This window comes from Stegostoma tigrinum, chromosome 9 (assembly GCF_030684315.1).
Source record: "Stegostoma tigrinum isolate sSteTig4 chromosome 9, sSteTig4.hap1, whole genome shotgun sequence".
NCBI lineage: Eukaryota > Metazoa > Chordata > Chondrichthyes > Orectolobiformes > Stegostomatidae > Stegostoma > Stegostoma tigrinum.
The window spans coordinates 54,318,542-54,337,533 of record NC_081362.1 but is presented as its reverse complement, the minus strand read 5'-3'; the positions used below and the strand labels follow the sequence as shown (position 1 = coordinate 54,337,533).

At 38.7% G+C, this 18,992-nt stretch overlaps 1 protein-coding gene across 1 annotated transcript; it reads left to right on the top strand.

The window, feature by feature from the left end:
- Positions 1–135: 135 nt before the first annotated feature.
- slc30a1a (solute carrier family 30 member 1a) lies at positions 136–14,545 on the top strand. Its single transcript, XM_048536535.2, has 2 exons — positions 136–1,068; positions 12,878–14,545. The coding sequence occupies exons 1-2, from the start codon at positions 441–443 to the stop codon at positions 13,780–13,782; spliced, it is 1,533 nt and encodes a 510-aa protein (XP_048392492.1). The 5' UTR covers positions 136–440; the 3' UTR covers positions 13,783–14,545.
- The last annotated feature ends 4,447 nt before the right edge of the window (positions 14,546–18,992 follow it).

Here is an 18,992-nt window from a genome sequence, read left to right as displayed (position 1 = left end):
CCCGGTGGAGCTGTGCGCAGAGTGGGCGGGACGACAATGATTGACATCAAAGTAGACCAATAACCCTAATGAGTGCTTGGCTACAACCAATCAGCCTCGGCCGTAGGCCGGGCTCGGTGGTTGTTGTGGGGGCGGGGTAGACATGGGTCCGTGCTGAAATAGAGAGAGAGAAAAAAATACCGTGCGCAGAACGGAAAACTTGCCGGGTGCAAAAGTTTTTTTTGTAAGCGTCTGCATAGTTACGGGTTGGGTGAAACAATGAAAGGCTTGTTTTCCTATTCTCGAGAACTTTCGGCTTAGCTCGCCTCCTTCTGCTCCCAGCCCCTTTTATTTTGTTTTAAATTCCGGCCGTTATTTTAAACGTTAAACGGCCCTTTGTTCCTTGGAACGGTTGTGTTTTTTTTGGGTTGGCCGCTCGTTTGCTGTCAGACTGCAGAAAGATGGACTGCGAGCCGAACCGGGCGCGCCTGATGTGCATGTTGTGGCTGACATTCGGCTTCTTCGTGGTGGAGGTGGTGGTGAGCCGGCTGACCAGTTCGCTGGCCATGCTGTCTGATTCCTTTCACATGCTGTCAGATGTCATCGCCCTAGTGGTGGCCCTCATCGCCGTGCGATTCGCCGCCAAAACCCAGTCGACTGCCAAGAACACGTTCGGCTGGATCCGCGCCGAGGTGATGGGCGCGCTAGTCAACGCCGTCTTCCTTACGGCGCTCTGCTTCACCATCGTGCTGGAGGCCATCGAGCGCTTCAGCGAGCCGCGGGAGATCCAGAACGCGTTGGTGGTGACCGGAGTCGGCGCCGCCGGGCTCCTGGTCAACCTCCTGGGACTCTGCATGTTCCACGGCAGCGGTGGTGCCGCAGGCGGAGGAACGGCCCACGGCCACTCGCACTCTCACTCGCACGTCTCCAGCTCGGAGAGCGGCAGCCAGTGGCTCCGCAAGAAGAAGAGGGCCGAAGCCGAGAAGTTGTCCGGCAACGGGACGAGCGTCCGCGACCAGGAGGAGATCAACATCCTAGTCAGCGGTAGCACCATCAACGGTGTCAACCCCGACAAGCAGGATGTATTCGGTACGTGTGGGAGCGGGCCTCCCCGGGTTGCCAACGCTAGATACTAACACCTTTTATTTCTCTCGTTTTCCTCCTCTTCCCCCCCCCCCCCCCCCCACCACCAAGTTGGGGCCAGCCCTACTCAGTAGGAACGGGTCTGCAATCTCGGCCTGATCGAAAAGAACAAAACCCTTTGTGTGCCCCCAGTGGGAAGGTGAAAGATTCATTCACTTTGTGTTTGCTTGCAGTGAAGTGTCATTACCGATTTGAACTCGCACCGCCAGCTCATCTCTCTCTCTTTAATTCTGAGTTCGCCCGAAAAATCCCAGTGAAGGGACCACAATTGGGATCCACTGGCAATCGTATTTCTTCTGTGCCACTACTTGGCGTTGTTTTAGTATATTTTGCTTCAGATGACGGCTGAGCTGACTTTAAGCCACAGAAGTAGCCAGTTAACCTCAATTTAAATTTCTAATCAGTTAGATTTGTGCTTTGTCCGGTTTGTGGCTAATACGTAGTATTATGTCAGTTTGTGCTTCACCAAACAGCACAGTATTGGATGTCGACGGTGGTGAGGTGTGCGACGCAACCTATTTGTAGATATATTTAATCAACTTTGTTCAGGTATCATTGTATCCTAGGCCAGGTGGCACTTTAACCCGGAACAACCAATTTGTATCCTTTTTGGCATGTCCAAATCCATTGCCTATGTATTCAATATGTCAATTTGCTACTTGCATTTACAAAGCTTTCAATTGTACACACTATTTTCTGCTTTTCTCCAACGCAAGACCTACAGTGCAAAGAGTGGTGTTTATGTCAGTACTCTTGCTAACATCATAAAATCATGTTTGATATAATAAAACTAAAAAATTGCTACAGCTTAGTATGAAGCCATTTGGCTCATTGTTTCTGCACCACCTGCCTAATGAGCAGTTCTCTTTTCTAGTCCCTTGCTTTTTCTCCCATTATTCTGCATATTCTTCATTTTCAAGTTGCAGTCTAATTTCCTTTTGAATATTTCAGCTGTTCTGTCATATCGTGGAGGAGTGCATTCCATACCATATCCACTTAGTGGTATGTAGGCATTTTGTTTTGTTGTGTGAATAGTAAACTAGATTTTTGACTTCTATCACAATTGGCCTGGTTTCATTAAACTTGGCTTTTGATTCTGGATTTATTAGTTGGGTGGGAGTTGAGTTAGAATTCTATGTCCTCTTGTTCTAAATATGGCATGTAGATTAATAGACCAGTGACATTATCGTTACCACTAACTCTGTAGTTTCTTGTAAGCAGCGGGTCAGATGTTGCATAGTACAAGGTAGTAAACTTTGCTGTCCTGATTTAACTATGTTAAAACTGCCCAACAAATTTTCTTTTGTAATCAAAGCCAATCTGTAAATGTATATTACTGGATAGTTTTATGTAAGCTGTATGTATCTTGAATTACTTTTGTGGTTGCAAGGCAGTAGTAGGAAAAAAGAAAGCTGTGTACAATTTTACAACTCAAAGGCTGTGTTACTCCTAGCAAAAACTGCATCCCAAAGAAGCCCATTCTTATCTTATGTCAACATAGTCTTCCATTTCCATTTTTCTTGTAATTATCTAAAATATTCCAGAGCAGTATTTGCAAGAACAAAATGGACTTGGTCAATATATATTTTTGATGGCTGAATTAATTCTGGGGCCACCAAAGTATTGATTGCACACCACTTCAGACTTTTTGTGAGCTTGGAGAGGTTTTGTGTATGTTACAAAAATCAATGAGAGATACAAATTTTGTTTTTAACTATTTGATTTTGGGTGCAAGGTTTCTTTTGGGTTGCTTTTTTATCTTGTGAATGTGCTCCGTGGAATACACTTTTGAATAATACAGCTGCTGGAATGTGATTTTAAAACTGTTTTGTGTTTATGTTCCCATTCAAGCTTTAGCATCATTGGTGTACAGTTCTCCTAAGATATTGGTCCATTTTAAGAGTCCTGTAGCTTGTTCTTCCTATTTTTGATTGTTTTTACCACTGCTTTTTATATGTAGAATAATATAGATTGAGGGGCCATTAGGCCCATTTTGTGTGTGCCAGTTCTTTGAAAGAACTATACAACTTGTATTGCTCCCTTTCCCTCTTTTTTTGGACTGGCCCTATATAGACATTTTCAAGTACTTAGCCAATGTCCTTTTGAAAATTATCATCAGACTTGTTTCCTCCACCATTTCAGGCAGTACATTCCAGATTATGATAACCATTATGTCTCGGGTGCTTTTGCAAATGTCCCTTTTCCTAAATCTGTCACGTGCCTACCCATGTTTTGTGTCCTGGTGGTTTCTCCATTATTTTCTGTATCAAAATCTTTTCTATGATTTTGAAGTCGTCTTGCATCTTCCTTTTTAACCATTTTCCACCCTAAAGAAGACCAAACACAGTTTCTATATCTAGTTTTTCTGAATAACTGGAGCCCCAAAATTCCTGGTACTGTTCTAGTGATCTCTAAGGCTTTGACATCCTTCCTATTGAATGGTGCCCAGGATTGACTGCTACTCCAGCTGCAAAAGCCACAAGCCTCACCAAAAAAACTTTTATTTTGTATTGCCTCTTTAATTCTTTGCACCAAAATGCATCACTTCAGACTTCAATTTTAAAAGTTGCTCCTGCTGTCCTTACTTTTGACAGTCTGTTCTCCTCCACAGTTTGCTACACTTGCAACATTTGTCTCATGTAAAAATTTTGAAAGGGCATGCTTGGCAGTGAAGTCCAAGTCATTAAATCCATTACTGTTTTTGACATATGTTAATTGTGAACCCTGTGGAAAACCACATATTGATCTCTTTGGTCTGGGGGAAGAAAAATCATTCACCACTATTCTCATCCTTTCCATTCTTTGGATAATTTTTATTCCCGCTGCTAAATCCCTTTAATCCTATATGCTGTTCTTTTTATAAAGAGTCTGTGATATAGTTTGTCAAAGGCCTTTTGAAAATTCCTGTGCACTTACTTTTTGAGTTTTTTCTTTTTTGAAGTAAAAGTTAATCAGGTTTGTTTTTTCTCCGCTGTAACGGTTAAACAATTTTTCTCATTTGGTTTTACTTCCAGGCTTCTCATTGGACAACTTCTGTTAAGTGATTTTTTTAAGTTCTTGTCCTGAGCCCATCCTCCCATATTTCTGTTGGCTCCTCTGTGCAGCTGTCTTCCTCAAGCCAAATTAATATTTTGCACATGCCCTCATGTGTACAATTATACTCTGAGACACATTTATTGAGATGTTTTAAGGTTCCTAACTGTGTGGAGATGGTGTCTAATCATCTTCATTCTTGTGTATTTCTCTGGCAATAATTTTGTGCCTAACATAGGTCCCTGTTCGACTGTGAAAGATGTTGCACCTTTTTGTTAAAGTTACATGCTGCCTATTGTTTGTGTTGATTTGTTTTTTGTTAGAGCTGAAGTTGTATGATTTTGTTTTGTGGATGGAACTAATGGATGGTTTCCTAGAGATATTGATTGTGACATCTTTAAGAAATTTTAAACAGAAATCTGAACTTTGCAAGAGATTTTCACTTGGACAACAAAGTGCAAATTGCTTTTGACAATCTTCAATTAGGCAAAATCAAGCCAAACCTCACTTAACTCTCTGGAGCCACCTGTCTAGGATTGTTGAAATGTGTACAATATTAAAAACAAGGCTTTACAATTAGTGAAATAAAGTGGCATGAGCTGCTGAGTATGGATTAGATATTTTCTAATCAATGGCGGGGGTGGGGGTAGTGGAGTGGAGAGATGGTGCAGTGGTTAGCACTGCTGCTTCAAAGTGCAAGGGACGTGGGTTAGATTCTAGCCTGGTTATTTGCAAACTCCACACAGACGTTATCCCTGTGTCTTTTTGTGTTTTCACAAGCTGCTCCGGTTTCGCCTCTTGGTCACGGATGTGCAGGCTAGGTTGATTGGCCATGCAAAGTGCAGGGCTACTGGAGGGTAGTTTGGGGTGGGGTGCAATTGATCAGCCAAACAGCCTGCTTCGACACCGTAGGGATTCTGTGATTCTGACACCTCTGGAGCATGTGGGACTTGAACCCAGGCCTCCTGGCTCAGGTTGGGACATTGCCACTGTGCCACATGAGCTCCCATTATTATTACACTACCCAATTTTACTAATCATTGCATTTAATTCTCTATTACAGCAGTAAGTGTTTAAACAAATCAAAACAATTGGACACATTGTACATTTTCCAGCATTTGAGTTGACATCTGATCGAGCATAGTATGAGATGCTTGTTTTAAAGTTAAATTTCTGATATGTAATAAAGAATTCCTTCTAAAAGGATGATGTGTAACAGTCAAATTTCAATAAGGAACTAGTGTAAAACTAGAACAGCTCTCTAACCTTTTGCAGGTGTCATTTTTCAAATGGAACAGTTATTGGAGACACTCCATCCTTGAAAAATTCAAAGCTGTCCTTCAGCCTGTATCACCAACTGCTTTAAAATTCTCTAGAAAGATGCAAATAGCTACTTGCTAATTCTTGGTCAAGTTTACTATACTCCAATAGCACTTGGTGTTTCTTCATGAGCATTTAAATTGAATTGCCATACTTAACTACATATAGTAGGTTGCATTGTAAGCATCCTGTAAGACTGCCTAAAAATGTTCTGTTGAAATTTTAAAGGCTGGGTAATTTTAGCGAACTCAGTCTGCATTCTCCCAAACCTGTGGATTCTAATTGAAGTATATGCACCGTAGGAAAGGGTTCTTATTCCTTACACAAACAAGTTGCTGGAAAAGCTCAGCGGGTCTGTTATCATCTATGAAGAAAAATCAGTTAATGTTTCAGGTCCGATGGCCCTTCCTCAGTCCTTCAGATATCAAGTTGAACTTTTCTAATGATGTTATTAGCTTTACCTTTATAACTTGATGTACTGCATTTAATCATAAGATTGTAGCTTCATTTTAAATATTGTGGCTACAATTTTAATCAAACTAATATTAATACTGAAACATGTTAAAATTAGTGCCCAGGCTTGATTGTCCTATAAGTTGGTTGAATAGTTATTTTTAAATATTGTCAGAAAATAAAATAGAAATGTATTACTGTATATTTTGGGAAAATTTTTATATCAGGCTAGAATGTTTAAATGTGAAGGGCTGAGCTTGTTAAGAGGGTGAAATAAGAGCTACTACATAGCCTTTTAATGACATTGCTGTAACAGATCCCAAAAATATATTGCAGTCGGTTTTGTTTTGACATACCCTGAAGGCCTTGTTTTTATTGAATGTCACCAAATCGTAACCAGAAGCCAGATGACAATAGTTGACTTTTGTATGGGCCAAGATGGTTTTGTAGCTAAATAACTGCAATCTTATTGTCACCTACCTTGTCTCCCCAGGCTACAGCATGTAACATCTGTTAGTAAATAAAGCCTTCTCATTTAATGCAATTTGTATGCCATATTGTTAATTATGTAATGTATGCCACTTAAATATCACTTGTTTGATTTGATAAATCATCATCAGAAAATCCAGGTTTGAAATATTTTTTGTGAAACTTGCAGAATAGAATTTGGGAACAAGTTCTGTAAGTGTACAAAATTGGCAGGTCCGTTAGAAAAACCGACATCATTAATGTTACTGCAAGTGCTTCAGACACCCCGTATTTTGTGGTTTGATTTGAGTATGTTTAAAACAGGATGGCAAGCTTAAAATCTGGCATGTGACTCTATTTGCATCGGATGGTGTCAAACAACTAGGTAAATGACATGATTTTGCAAATGTTTTTTCATAATAAAACATAAGCAGGAGCAGGTTGTTTGGCACTTAAGACCTGCTCCATCATTTTAATAAGGCTCTGGCTGACATGATTTGTAACCTCATTCATATCCCTGCTTATCTCTGAACCTTTCACCATTTTGCTTTTATAAAGAGTCTGTTTGTCTCTACCACTAAAATATTAAAACTTTCCTGAAAAAGTGATGGAAACAGTTGTCAAAACTCCTCTTAAATCCCTGTGGGAAAAGATTTTTACCTCCATCTATTTATTATGGGCAGCCCACTTTTAATTTAAAACAGTGAGTCCTAGTTCTAGGTTCCTCCAAAAGTGGAACCATCCTCTCTACATCTACCTTGTCATGACCCCTCAGGATCTGAAATGTTTCAATCAAGTCACTCTTGATACTCTTGCAACCTCTGGCAGTTACAAGCCTAGCATGCCATCCTTCTCTCAATGGAACATACTCATTCCAGGTATTAATCTGGTAAACCTTCCTTCTTTGAGTTATTTGTAATGCATTTGTGTCCTCAAGGTGACCAGTACTGTAGACGTTCTTCAATTTGATCTCACTGGTGCTCCGTATAACTGAAGCACTCTCTTCCTGTTTGTTTCTCTTTATTCCATTCCTCTTGCAGTAAATTATAACTTTTTTAAATTCTTGCTGTATCTACATATTAGCCTCTTGCAATCCATGCATAAGATGCCCAGATCCCTCCTATCTCTAAACTCTGCTATGTCTCATCATTTTAGATAATGTGCTGCTTTATGCTTCCTGCTAAAAGTTCAGGTTTTTCCACATTATATTCCATTTGCCCACTTGCTGAAACTGTCTTCTTATAGCTTCCTGGCATCTACATCACAATTTGCTTTCCCACTTACCTTTTTGTCTTCTGACTCATGCTTTCATGACTGGAATATGTGATAAACTCTGCTATTCAATTATTGCTTCATAAAATTACACTTGCAATTACAACAGTCCTAAAGGTCCATAGTGTGAGGAATGAGGAGAGGAATTAATTGAGTAACTTTGTTTTTGAGGGACACAGTCATGTTGTGCTGAATGGTCTGCCGTGCTCATTATTTTATGACTTAACGAAGCTGTCAGACTGCGTCACTTTTTTCTAAGTGGTTCACTAGAAATCTAATCCTTACCTGACCAGTTCTATATGACTTTGGTTCTAATCCAACATGATTCACTGTTGGCTAGTTATGAAACAAAAAGTGACAACCAAATTTTTGCATTACTGAAGGTGTTCACACCTTAGGCTATAGACATTTGTGTAAATCAAGTGTATATGTGTACGGTGCTTTTTCTTGATCCTTATTATTGACTTAGAATTGTGTGCATGACTCAAACTGGAAAACGTTGTGAACTGTGCGTAGAGAGACTTCAGGAGGACTTGAGCAGGCTGATGGGATGGGTGGACATTTTGGCAGGTGTGATTTAACATGTGAAGTGATAAGTTTTTTTTTTGTTTTGGAAGAATGAGTGAAGCCGTATAATGGATGCTATTCAGAACAGATATGGACAGAGATTTGGGGTATATATGTACACATTACTGAAGATGGCAAAGCAGGTTGACAAAAATGTGTGTAGGAGCCTTGGCTGAATAGGTAGAAGAATAAGAGTGTAAAACAAGGAGTGTGAGGAAGCTTCATACAATGCAAGTTCAGCCACAACTCTGGCAATGTGTTTTGATCTGGGCACTGCAAAGGGTATGAACACTTCAGAAGCAACGCAGAAAATATTTGAAGGTTTCAGGGAATGATGAACTGTGTGCGTGTACCAATTTGTGCAGTGCCCATGGTTAAACGCTGGAGTTAATACCCTATAGATGGTAGAAACAAATCGAATCATGGCTCTTAAAAGGAGACTAGATTTTTTTTTCCACTCCGTTCTCCCTTTTTCAGAATATTTTTCGGGGCATAAGGGAGTGGAATTAGCTGAATTGCTCATGCAGAAGGTTGGCACTAACTGGTTTACAATAAAAGGTCATCCTATGATTCAATGGATAGAAATTCTTTTGTTTCTCAAATGCATTTTTAATGAGTAGTGTCTGACCCTGCTCTCGGCTATACAATGGTATAGCCATCAGTGTTTCCCACCTTCGCTATCCTGGGGTTCAATATTAGCTATGTGCTGGACAAATTTCTCATGTTACGAATGCCTATTTACAAGAATCATTGAGATTGGACCAGGGTGCTGCAGAATATCCAATGTGTACCAACATTTTGAGCTCAATAGCATCTAAGGTAAAGTGCCTAATTGACACAGCTGTTTGTTCTTTCATTGTCATTAAACCAGATTCTTTGGAACTTGGAAAGAATATGCTGACCTTGTAAATTTTGTGCTGCACTCCATTCCTGGAATATTATCTGGGCACCTAGGATTCGAACTAACTGAGTAAACAATTGTGTTCTTTAAAATACAGGAGGTTAGAAAGTGATTAAAGATATTTTGGTCATTCAATATTTACAGAACCCAACAGTAAAATCACTACTGAGCTTAGAAATGTAAATTGGCTGATCATTTAAAAGGTAGGAAAGTGATGGTGGAACTCTACCCATAAAAGTTAGTGGCTGCCAGCTTACTTGAAGCATTTAAGTCAGAGGTCATAGAACTTTTCTATCTAAAGCTTTAAAATAAAATGGAGATGTAGATGGTCATTATCATGATCTTGGCTTTAAAGGAAAGTAATTCAAGGAGCATGTTGTATTATGTTCTACAGCACTGTAAAATATAAAAGTTGCAGAGGAAGTACCTTTGCTATCTAAACAGCAGTTCTTTTTGTTTTAAAAGTGACTAACTCAATATTTCACGTTATAAAGCCCACAGGGGTGGCAGGGTGGTGGGGGGGGAACATGGAGAAAATGATGGGAGAGGGAAATTCTTTACATGAAGGATGAAATCATTTCTGGGATAAAGATGATACCATGAGAGGTAAGCAGACAATGGAGTCTGATTGGGAATGAGAAATATAGGCTACAATAGTCTATCAAGCTAGTAAATTAAGTTAAACAGACCTGTTAATTTTGTTCCAAAATAGTGTTTTGAATGCAAAATGCAGAATTGTATTGAATGCAAGCCATCTGTCAGGAGCTGTGATAAAGTCGAAGATTATTTAAATGCAGAGATTAGATTAATGTCTGTTTGTGGGGTTAACATTTTTTGTCTCAGACTAGCATATGTTAAAGTCTGAATTTGAGAATTTAAGATACTTTTCTGTAACAATGCCTTATGGCCTAGCTCCTTGATGCCTTTTGGAATGAAAAATGAGTCACATTTCGTTAACATCCTTTTTTTTCAATAGTGTGAACATTTATTGAATGAATATTGTGATTGAATGTAATGGAATGTTTATAAAAACATGTAGGAGTAGGCCATTTGGCTCATTTGAGCCTGCGCCCCATTCAGTGTGATCTTGGCTGATATCTGATTCAGTATCCTGCTCCCATCCATCCTATGGCCTAAATATGTTAGGATTTTATAGGTTTCTGGAATACCGTTATCCTGTCCCTCTCCCCCTCCCCTTCCTTTTAAAATCTAATAAATATAGTCTTGACTGACCGAGTCTCTGTGCTTCAGTCTGGTCATACCAGGAACTGCTCGGGTAAACCTTTGCACTACTCCAATAGCCAGAGATAGAGACCAAAACTGCGCACGCTACAGTTGCACTATCAGCAAGATGCACTACGGTAAGACACTCAGGGTTCTTTGCTTTCAAACCCACAATCACTACCATCTAGAAGTAAGGGTTCCACTTGCAGATGTGGTCTCACCAATACCCTGTACAGCTGCAGCAAGACATCCCTGTTTCTGTACTCAAATTTTTGCTTCAAAGACAAGTGCTCCATTTGTCAATTTATTGCCAGCCGCACCTGCATGCTTGCTTTTAGACTGGGACATGAGGGAACATGTGGGTCTCTGTTGCACCGCCCCTTCCACAATTTATCATTTAGGTAATCTGCCTGTCTATTTTTGCTACCAAAGTGGATAACTTTTTTTATTTGAAAATGAGTGCAAATACACTACAATTGTCTAGACTTGAGGCTGACCTCTACAGTAAACTAAGGAAATGTGTTAATGAATAAAATGACTTTGTTTTTTTAAACTCCTTTCACTGACAATTTATTATAGCAGTAGAATTGACTTGTATACCAAAAGGGAAGACTGCTACTTCCCAAAGTAGAACTGAAGAAAAATCAAAACAGTAGATCTTAACAAATGGGGAATGCTGCAAAATATGATGAAAGGTGACAAAATAGAGCTATGAGAGAAATTTCTTAGAATATTCCTAAGAGGAATATCTAATATACGTTTTTCAGTTGTATTAGGGCAGTGAGAGAACAGGAACAATGTGGCCCTTTTTCAAAACTGGAAATGGTGGAACAGTGACTGACAATAAAATAGCAATTTACTTCGCAACTTTAGTTACATTAGAAAGAGTCAACATGCTGGCCATCTGAAGGAAATGTTGGATTGAAGTCACATGCACCAAAATTATCAGCAAATCTTCATTATAAAGAAAATTAATGAAAGATTAGAATACTAGTAGGTAGAGGTTGTGATCCAGTTGTACAAAACCTTGGGTAGACCACATCAAGTATTGTGTACAATTCTAGGCATTTTTGGAAGAAATTTATTGGCTTTGGAGTGCAGCATTTAATTTACCAGATCGATATCAATTTTCAAGAGTCAAATTACAAGAAGATTTAAACAAAATAGAGGTAACAGTATGGAGCTGGAGGAACACAGCAGGCTGGGCAGCATCAGAGGAGCAGGAAAGTTGACATTTTGGGTTGGGACGCTTCAGAAATGGGGGAGGGGAAGGGAGATCTGAAATAAACAAAGGGGGTGGGGCTGGGGAAGGTAGATAGAATGGTGATAGGTGAGCGCAGGTAGGCAGTGGTGGGGATTGGTTAGTGATGTGGGGGGAGTGGACAAGTTGTGTCAAGTCAAGGAGGTGGGAATGAGAGGGAGGGTTGGTCGTGGGAATGAGGGAGGGTTCGTCATGGGATGAGACTTGGGGTGGGAAGACTTTAAAACTGGTAAAGTCTTTGTTATCTGACTCCAGTGTAGGCAGTGAAACCCCCTCCCCCATTTCTGAAGGGTCCCAACCGGAAACGTCAACTTTCTTGCTTCTCTAGTGCTGCCTGTCCTGCTGTGTACCTCCAGCTTCACGCTGTTATTTGTGTCTCCGGCATAGGCAGTTCTTACTATCTCTTAAACAAAATGAAGTTGCATTTCCTGGCATTTTAGAAGGTTCAGGTGACTTGACTTGAAATATTCAAGATCTAGATAACATAGTAATAAAGAGAAATCGTGCTCTTCTGGGTCAAGAGCACTGTCCAAAATTTGGAGCCAGACCATTTGGGTATGAAATTAAAAAAAACTTTAGCATGCTAATGAGTCCTGGCTGGCTTAATTTAAAACAGACGGATAGCCTTTTTGTTAACAAAGTATTGAACAATACAGAACCAGGACGAGTATGTGGAATTAGTGAGTTGACGACAATGATGTCCCTGCATGGTGGAACAAGCTCAGAGCTAGATGACCTGAATTGTGTGAATGCAAAAACATAACCTGTTCAAAGATGTAGATGTTAAGGACAATCCTGAGGCAGGTCACACATTGACCATTCGTTGCCTCGCTTATTGACAGTGAATTTACCCAAGGCATTGTGGCTTAATGGGTAGCACTCACTCCTAGCACCAGGGAATAGAGTTCAATTCCAGCCTTGGGTGACACTGTGTATTTGTGTGGAGTTTGCATGGTCTGCCTGTATCTGCATGGGTTTCCTCCCAAAGTCCAAAGATGTGCAAGCCAGGTGGATTAGCAGTTCTAAAATGCTAGAGTAGGTTTGGGTGGGATGCTGTCATGAAGGTCGGTGCAGATTTGATGGGTTGAATGGCCTCTATCTGCACTGTGGGGATTCTATGTTAAGTTTCTCCTAGGAATGGTCTTTTGTAAGAAAAACACAAAACATGGTAAATTTAAAAACTGAGGTTTTAATGTAGACTATATATCTACAGTCTTCAAATGTTTCTGTCTAATACTGTTCTTATTTTGCTATAGATCTACTGAGAGACAATAGTATGGAAGGTCTACAGCTGAATGGAATTTCTGTTCTCGACGACCATCGTGATGAATTTGGAGATGTAGACAATTCTGCATCGCAACTGAACATGCGTGGTGTATTTCTCCATGTGTTGGGAGATGCCCTGGGCTCTGTTATTGTGGTGGTAAATGCTCTGATATTTTACTTTGTTTGGAACCCATGTCCTGAAAATGGCCCATGCATTAACGTGTGTCTACATGATCATTGTGTTGATCGAGAACATCTAAATGGCACACAGTCAAACATATCTGAAAATAGTAAAAATATTCCAGAAGCTGGACCCTGTTGGGTACTGTTCTTGGATCCTACTTTATGCTGTATTATGGTATGTATTTTGCTCTACACCACATATCCTCTTCTGAAGGAATCTGCTCTTATTCTGTTACAAACAGTCCCTAAACAAATAGATATGGAATTAATAAATGAGAAGCTGCGCAACTTGGAAGGTGTACTTGCTGTACATGAGCTTCATGTCTGGCAGTTAGCTGGTAGTAGAATTATTGCAACAGCCCATATTAAATGCCGGGATCCAACTGCTTATATGGATGTAGCAAAACGCATTAAAGACTTCTTCCATGATGAAGGAATCCATGCCACAACCATCCAACCGGAATTTGCTTCAGTAAACTCTGAATCACGTATTTCCCTTTGTGAACTGCCATGCAAGACTCAGTGTGCCTTAAAGCAGTGTTGTGGTAACGGCGAGAAGTCCTCCAGTGATTTAAAGTTGGAAACTCCGTCCACTCATTCTCTTGAGGTCATCCGGGAATCTCCTGAACATCCCAATATGAGGACTCAAAGAAATGAGACTTGCAGCAATCCAGTGAAAAACAAAGACACACAATATGAATCAGCTGTGTAAATTTAGCCAGTCTATTTTAAGTGATGTGGTACTTTATTGACAAAATGTTGGGGTTGTCAACTGGAATTGATTGACACAGAGCTGAAATAACCATGGTGGATAACAAATGTTATTGAACTTGTTCCATGGCTCCCTGATTTATATGGCACATTCCAAAGCAAACTCGTGGACAGCTGGTCAGAATCTACTTGAATCTGTTATCACAGCTTTGGAACAAGCAATGTGGATAGTGCATCACTGACTGTGTCAGCAGAAAAATGTATTTAATTATTATTAAAGGCTGTAACAGTTTTGGAAAATTTTAGGTTTTTCTATAAACACGTTTATATTAGTTTGATGTAACAGTTTTACATCAACATGCAAAACTCCTTGTCTCCACCAATTTGAGTTGCTGCTATATAAAACTAGGGGAGGTGATGGAGGGTTGTGGTGTGAAAAGCAGTCCATTAAATCCAGAATGTTAAAACCTAATAATTGGTATTATGTGTGGATAATTTTGCTTTGGTGTGGTTAAAATGTGACCTTTTTATCCTCTCTGGCTTAAATTGCATTGTTCTAAATTATTAGATAGCAGAAATGTATTTGATAGTGATCTGAGTTAACTCTTGCATCAATTCAGTTAATTATAATCGGTATTTGTGAGTAATGCTTCAACACTCTTGCATTTGTCCCCCAGCCAATAACTTGTTTCTGTCTATTTGAGGAATGTCCTTCTGGACCAATGATTTGTTTTTAAAAACAAAAAATATATGTATACATTGAATTCAGAGTTGTGGGATTTTTTTTGGGTTGGATGGGAGGGAGGAGGGGGGGAAACTGATGGGCAGATCAATAGGACACAGATTTCCAAACTGTTACACTTTGAAGGTTGTGTGTACTAAAAGTGAAGGACTGTAATAGTGAACTTTACTGCTCAGTTAATTTTATTTTTAGATTCCTTCATTTTTGAAATTGGCAAACACTTGAGCAGTGTTTGACAAGATCCATTGCTTTGTTCCGAGCACAAGGTGTTTGTCTGCATATACTGATTTTTGGAGCAGACGTGTATGCATCAGTTATTGGGTAGATTTTTTTAAAACTTTTTTTTTATTTCCAGTACTACCAGTAGAAGATAAGATCTGAATGGATTTTTGTTTTCCATGTCTAAGTATTTTATAAATAAGATATATTTGGTACAAAACTGGCACTACTTGTGCAGTAATGACACAAGACACCAGTCAGAATTTGGAGGAAAGTCTTGCTGTAATGTTTTGTGCAAAGTCCACTACTATTTTGATAACTTTTTCTTTAAAATTTTTAAGCCTGTAGTTTTGTAGGCAAACAAACCCATGCAAATCTGAGATTACCCTAAATAAAGGTATCAGGCAGCTGCCAGAAGTGTAATTTGAATAACATGAAATTATTTTGGATGGATTCTTTCGAATTTGAGGAAACTGAAGACACACTGCTAACACTTTCTTATGTTGCATTTTATAAATCTCAAAGCCATCACCATCAAAATTTTGATAAATGAGCAATTAATTCATTGGATCAGTTCCAATTTCTGTATTTGTGATCTTAAGTCGTAACTCTTTCTACTCCATTTTTGAGGAAGTATGTGCAAATTTTTAATGTAGCACCATGCATGTAATTGTTTACATTTTGAAGCTTGTGAATTATTGGCTACCTTGAAAATATTCATTAAATTTACAGTCAAAGAGCCTGCAGACTAAACTTGAAGCATAGTACATTCTTCATGTCAAAATACTTAAGTTTAAACCAAAACCATGCTTGATGCTTAGGTTTACATTGATTTCAGTAAAATCTAATGGGTACTTGCAAGTTTTTTTTTGTACTAATAAAATTATGAAATTTCCATGTGGAAACACCTTTTTTTCTTAAGTTAGTACCAGGTGTAGTACAACTGGTTACAAAACTGTTATTGACTCTTCTAATCATTGTGAGTGACATTTTGTTGAATGAAGTGTATTGACACATATTGGCTAATAAATATTGCTATTCCACCCTCTCTCTTCTTCTCTCTCTTTCTCCCCCCCCCCCCCAAAAAAAAAAAAAAAATTCTATAGCAGTCCCATAGTGACTAACTTCAGTTTTTGGTTGAGAATTGTAGGGTGGGAAGAAAGTCAGTCAGGTCAGGCTTGGGTGTTTGAGTTTCACATAGATCAATTGCAAACTGTCTTTTCAGGCCCCGATGTCCCCATTTCCAGGTTGTAGCTCATGATATTGTTGAAAACAATACGCATTGTTTTGTGGGAGAAAATAACAAACACTTTGGATTACTTTTACATCTAAATTTACTGGCTGGCGGAGTGGGGCGGGGGGGGTGATCCAATTTTCATCAAGGGTTTGGTATGTACCTTTTTAGTTTAAAAAAAATACACTTGAGCAAGTTGTATTTGAGTAGCAAAAACTGATTTTGCTTCATGGTTTATAAGTGCTGAAAGAATTTTTTTTGGATTCATTAAATGAGTTAAATACTACTTGTCCCTCCAATTTTTGTCTTTTGTGGTAATTCTACTGCTTGGTTTCAGACACGCTTAACATTACATGATGAACATGTGACTGCAACTGAGTTGGGTAGTTCAGATCCACCCAACCTGTACTGCCACTTAGCCTACACACACTTGGTGTGAAAATCTGTTTTAATCTAGGCATAATACAGCCCTACATTGAGTGAGTGGATTCTGGTCTGGAGCAAATAGCTTCGTAGAAAGCCTCAAGCCAATGTGTATGCTTCCTTTAAAACATTCCCTTTTTGGAAATGGTTCACAATATAATAGCACGAGTATGCAGTTTGTTTGTACAAAATCTCATTTGGTCATGCTGTTGAGGTTTTTTTTTTGGGGAAATGTGGTGATATCCTTGATTTGCCACTAATGTCACAACACTCTCTGGGGTCCAGTGTTGATAACAAAAAGTCTGAAATATAACAAATTGCTCAATATCGGTAGTTGAACTTGACTGTTTTAAAAGTAAATAAGAGTTTAATTTCTATAGAAGTTTTTGTCAATATCAGTTGTAGTTAATTTTTGCAAATTGATAAGATCCACTTTTTTGCTCCTTGGAAGTTTTTTGACTGTTTGCTACCTCCTAGCCTTATTTGTTTGCTTCATATGCAATGATTTTGATTTTCATCCTTGATCACAGATTGTTACAAATAGAAAGCTTAGAAGATTGACTCTTTTTTTTAAAGGACTGATTTGTCAAAGCAGTGGGGGAAACGAAGCTTTCTTTTGGCTGTGAGATCATGAGCATTGCTACATTCTTGTGTGGCATTCATGTAATTCTCAGAATTCTGAAGAATATTTAATGCAAAATAAATTGCTTTGAAGAAACTCACTCTCTCTCTCCCCCTCCTGATCAGGATATGAAGATCATCTTGGACTCTCGTTGCCACTTCAATTTTGATCTGTTCTTAAAATTGCATGCATGTCCGGCCTTCAGTCAGTGAATGAGTGGCAATGTCCTCCCTTCCAGTGATGGTCATTAATCCTGCTGTCTTGATCTTGTGTAGCTGTGTACCGTACCCAATTTGATGATATGGTGGCTCTTGTGATTATCAAGGATCTCCTTGTAAGCAAACATTTTGTGTTGTTTGTTTTTATCCTCCCCATGGTTGCTTAAATTCATAATAAATGTATGTACCACCTTCATTACAACACTCGTGCTCTGCTTTATGACCAAGGCTATACTGCTGGTTTTGAATGTTATAATCTAACACAAAATTAATCGTGCTGGGAGGTGTTGTTTAGCTCTGCTTTAGAACACATTATTTCTGTGTTTCATGTGTGAGAATTGCTGCTGAGATAGTGGATTTGCATAATGTCCCTGAGTGCAAATTGTTCATTTCCCATATTTATGTACTCTTTTGGGCTGAATTAAATTTTGAGTTGGTACAACAAGGTCGACAGATCTAAACATATTTTTATACAGTAAAAAGGATTATCCTTCAGTCATAAATGATTATGAATAGTATGTAGTTAAGGGTTGTACTAAAATCAGTGAATTAATCTTTTTCTTTGACACCATCTTTTTTAAACTTTATTTTAGCACAGTAAGTTGAACTTGAAAACAATATTACATGCATCAACTTCAAGTGCCTGTGTGTCCTATGAGTGGTTTCAAGCGCTGATCTCTTCCTCACTTGAAGAGGCTGTGGCTCGGGTATCAAAACTGGATGTTGGAATATGGTAATTCAATTTATTTTATAATGCATATAGACATGATTAGAACAATGAGAAGAACCATGTAAGGATGGCAAGTGTGAATATAATCATGTCTATAGTAACTGTCCAGAAATGAACCTTGCTTTCACTCCCTTTTATTAAAAATCAATGTATTTGAATAAGAAATGTTACACTAAACACTTTGATTTTTGTACAGATGTGTAGATTTTTCCTAATTTTGACAGTAATTCTAGTACAGTTGTATGTACTTGTTTTGTCTGCAACTCTACACTGTAGCACTCCTCATCTCTGGAATTTCATTGCTATTGTATGTATTGCATTTTTGTTTTCCCAAAGTTATTCCAGTCTATTGAAAATATTTCAAATAGTGTCATGTACATTATAAACATTGTCTTTGATAAAACTGATTTGTGTCCTTTCTTTTAGAAATTGTTTGGTTCATATGAAATATTGAAAAATTTTAAAGTTTGTTAGGGTTTTACTCCCTAATTAGATTTACAGAATAGGTACTCCGTCAAGATACTTAAACTTCTCTTTTTGTGAATTGATATTCAAAGATGCTTCTAATTTTCCTTTTTAAATTTAGAAGTTTAGTAAGTCAATGGGAGTTTATTGGCAGTTTTCAAAATTTGCCTGGCTAAGCTTCTACTGGGGATTTAAGGTTTTTTGTTTTCTGGAATCAGAATTGTCACTATGTATTCATTTTGTTTTCATATGCAGAAGGGCTCTTACTTAAAACTGAACTTTTTACTACTTTTCCAATCACCAAATCGTAGAACCCTACAGTGCAGAAACAGGCCCTTTGCTCCATCAAGTCTACGCTACCCCTCTGTACAGTATTTCACCCAGACCCACCGCTACTGTTTATTTTCTCCCCCACTTTTTTACTTATTACTGCTTTTTAAAAACCCTATCCCTGTAAACCTTGTATTTCCCACAATTATTCCAGCTAACCTGCACACCTTTGGACTGTGAAAGGAAACGGACACCCAGAGGAAGCCCATGGAGAACATGTAAATAGCA

Excerpts from the sequence above, each read along its gene's own strand:
- slc30a1a (XM_048536535.2), top strand. The coding sequence starts at position 441 with ATGGACTGCGAGCCGAACCGGGCGCGCCTGATGTGCATGTTGTGGCTG. Across the intron at positions 1,069-12,877 it reads CGACAAGCAGGATGTATTCG|ATCTACTGAGAGACAATAGT; the intron begins GTACGTGTGGGA and ends ATTTTGCTATAG.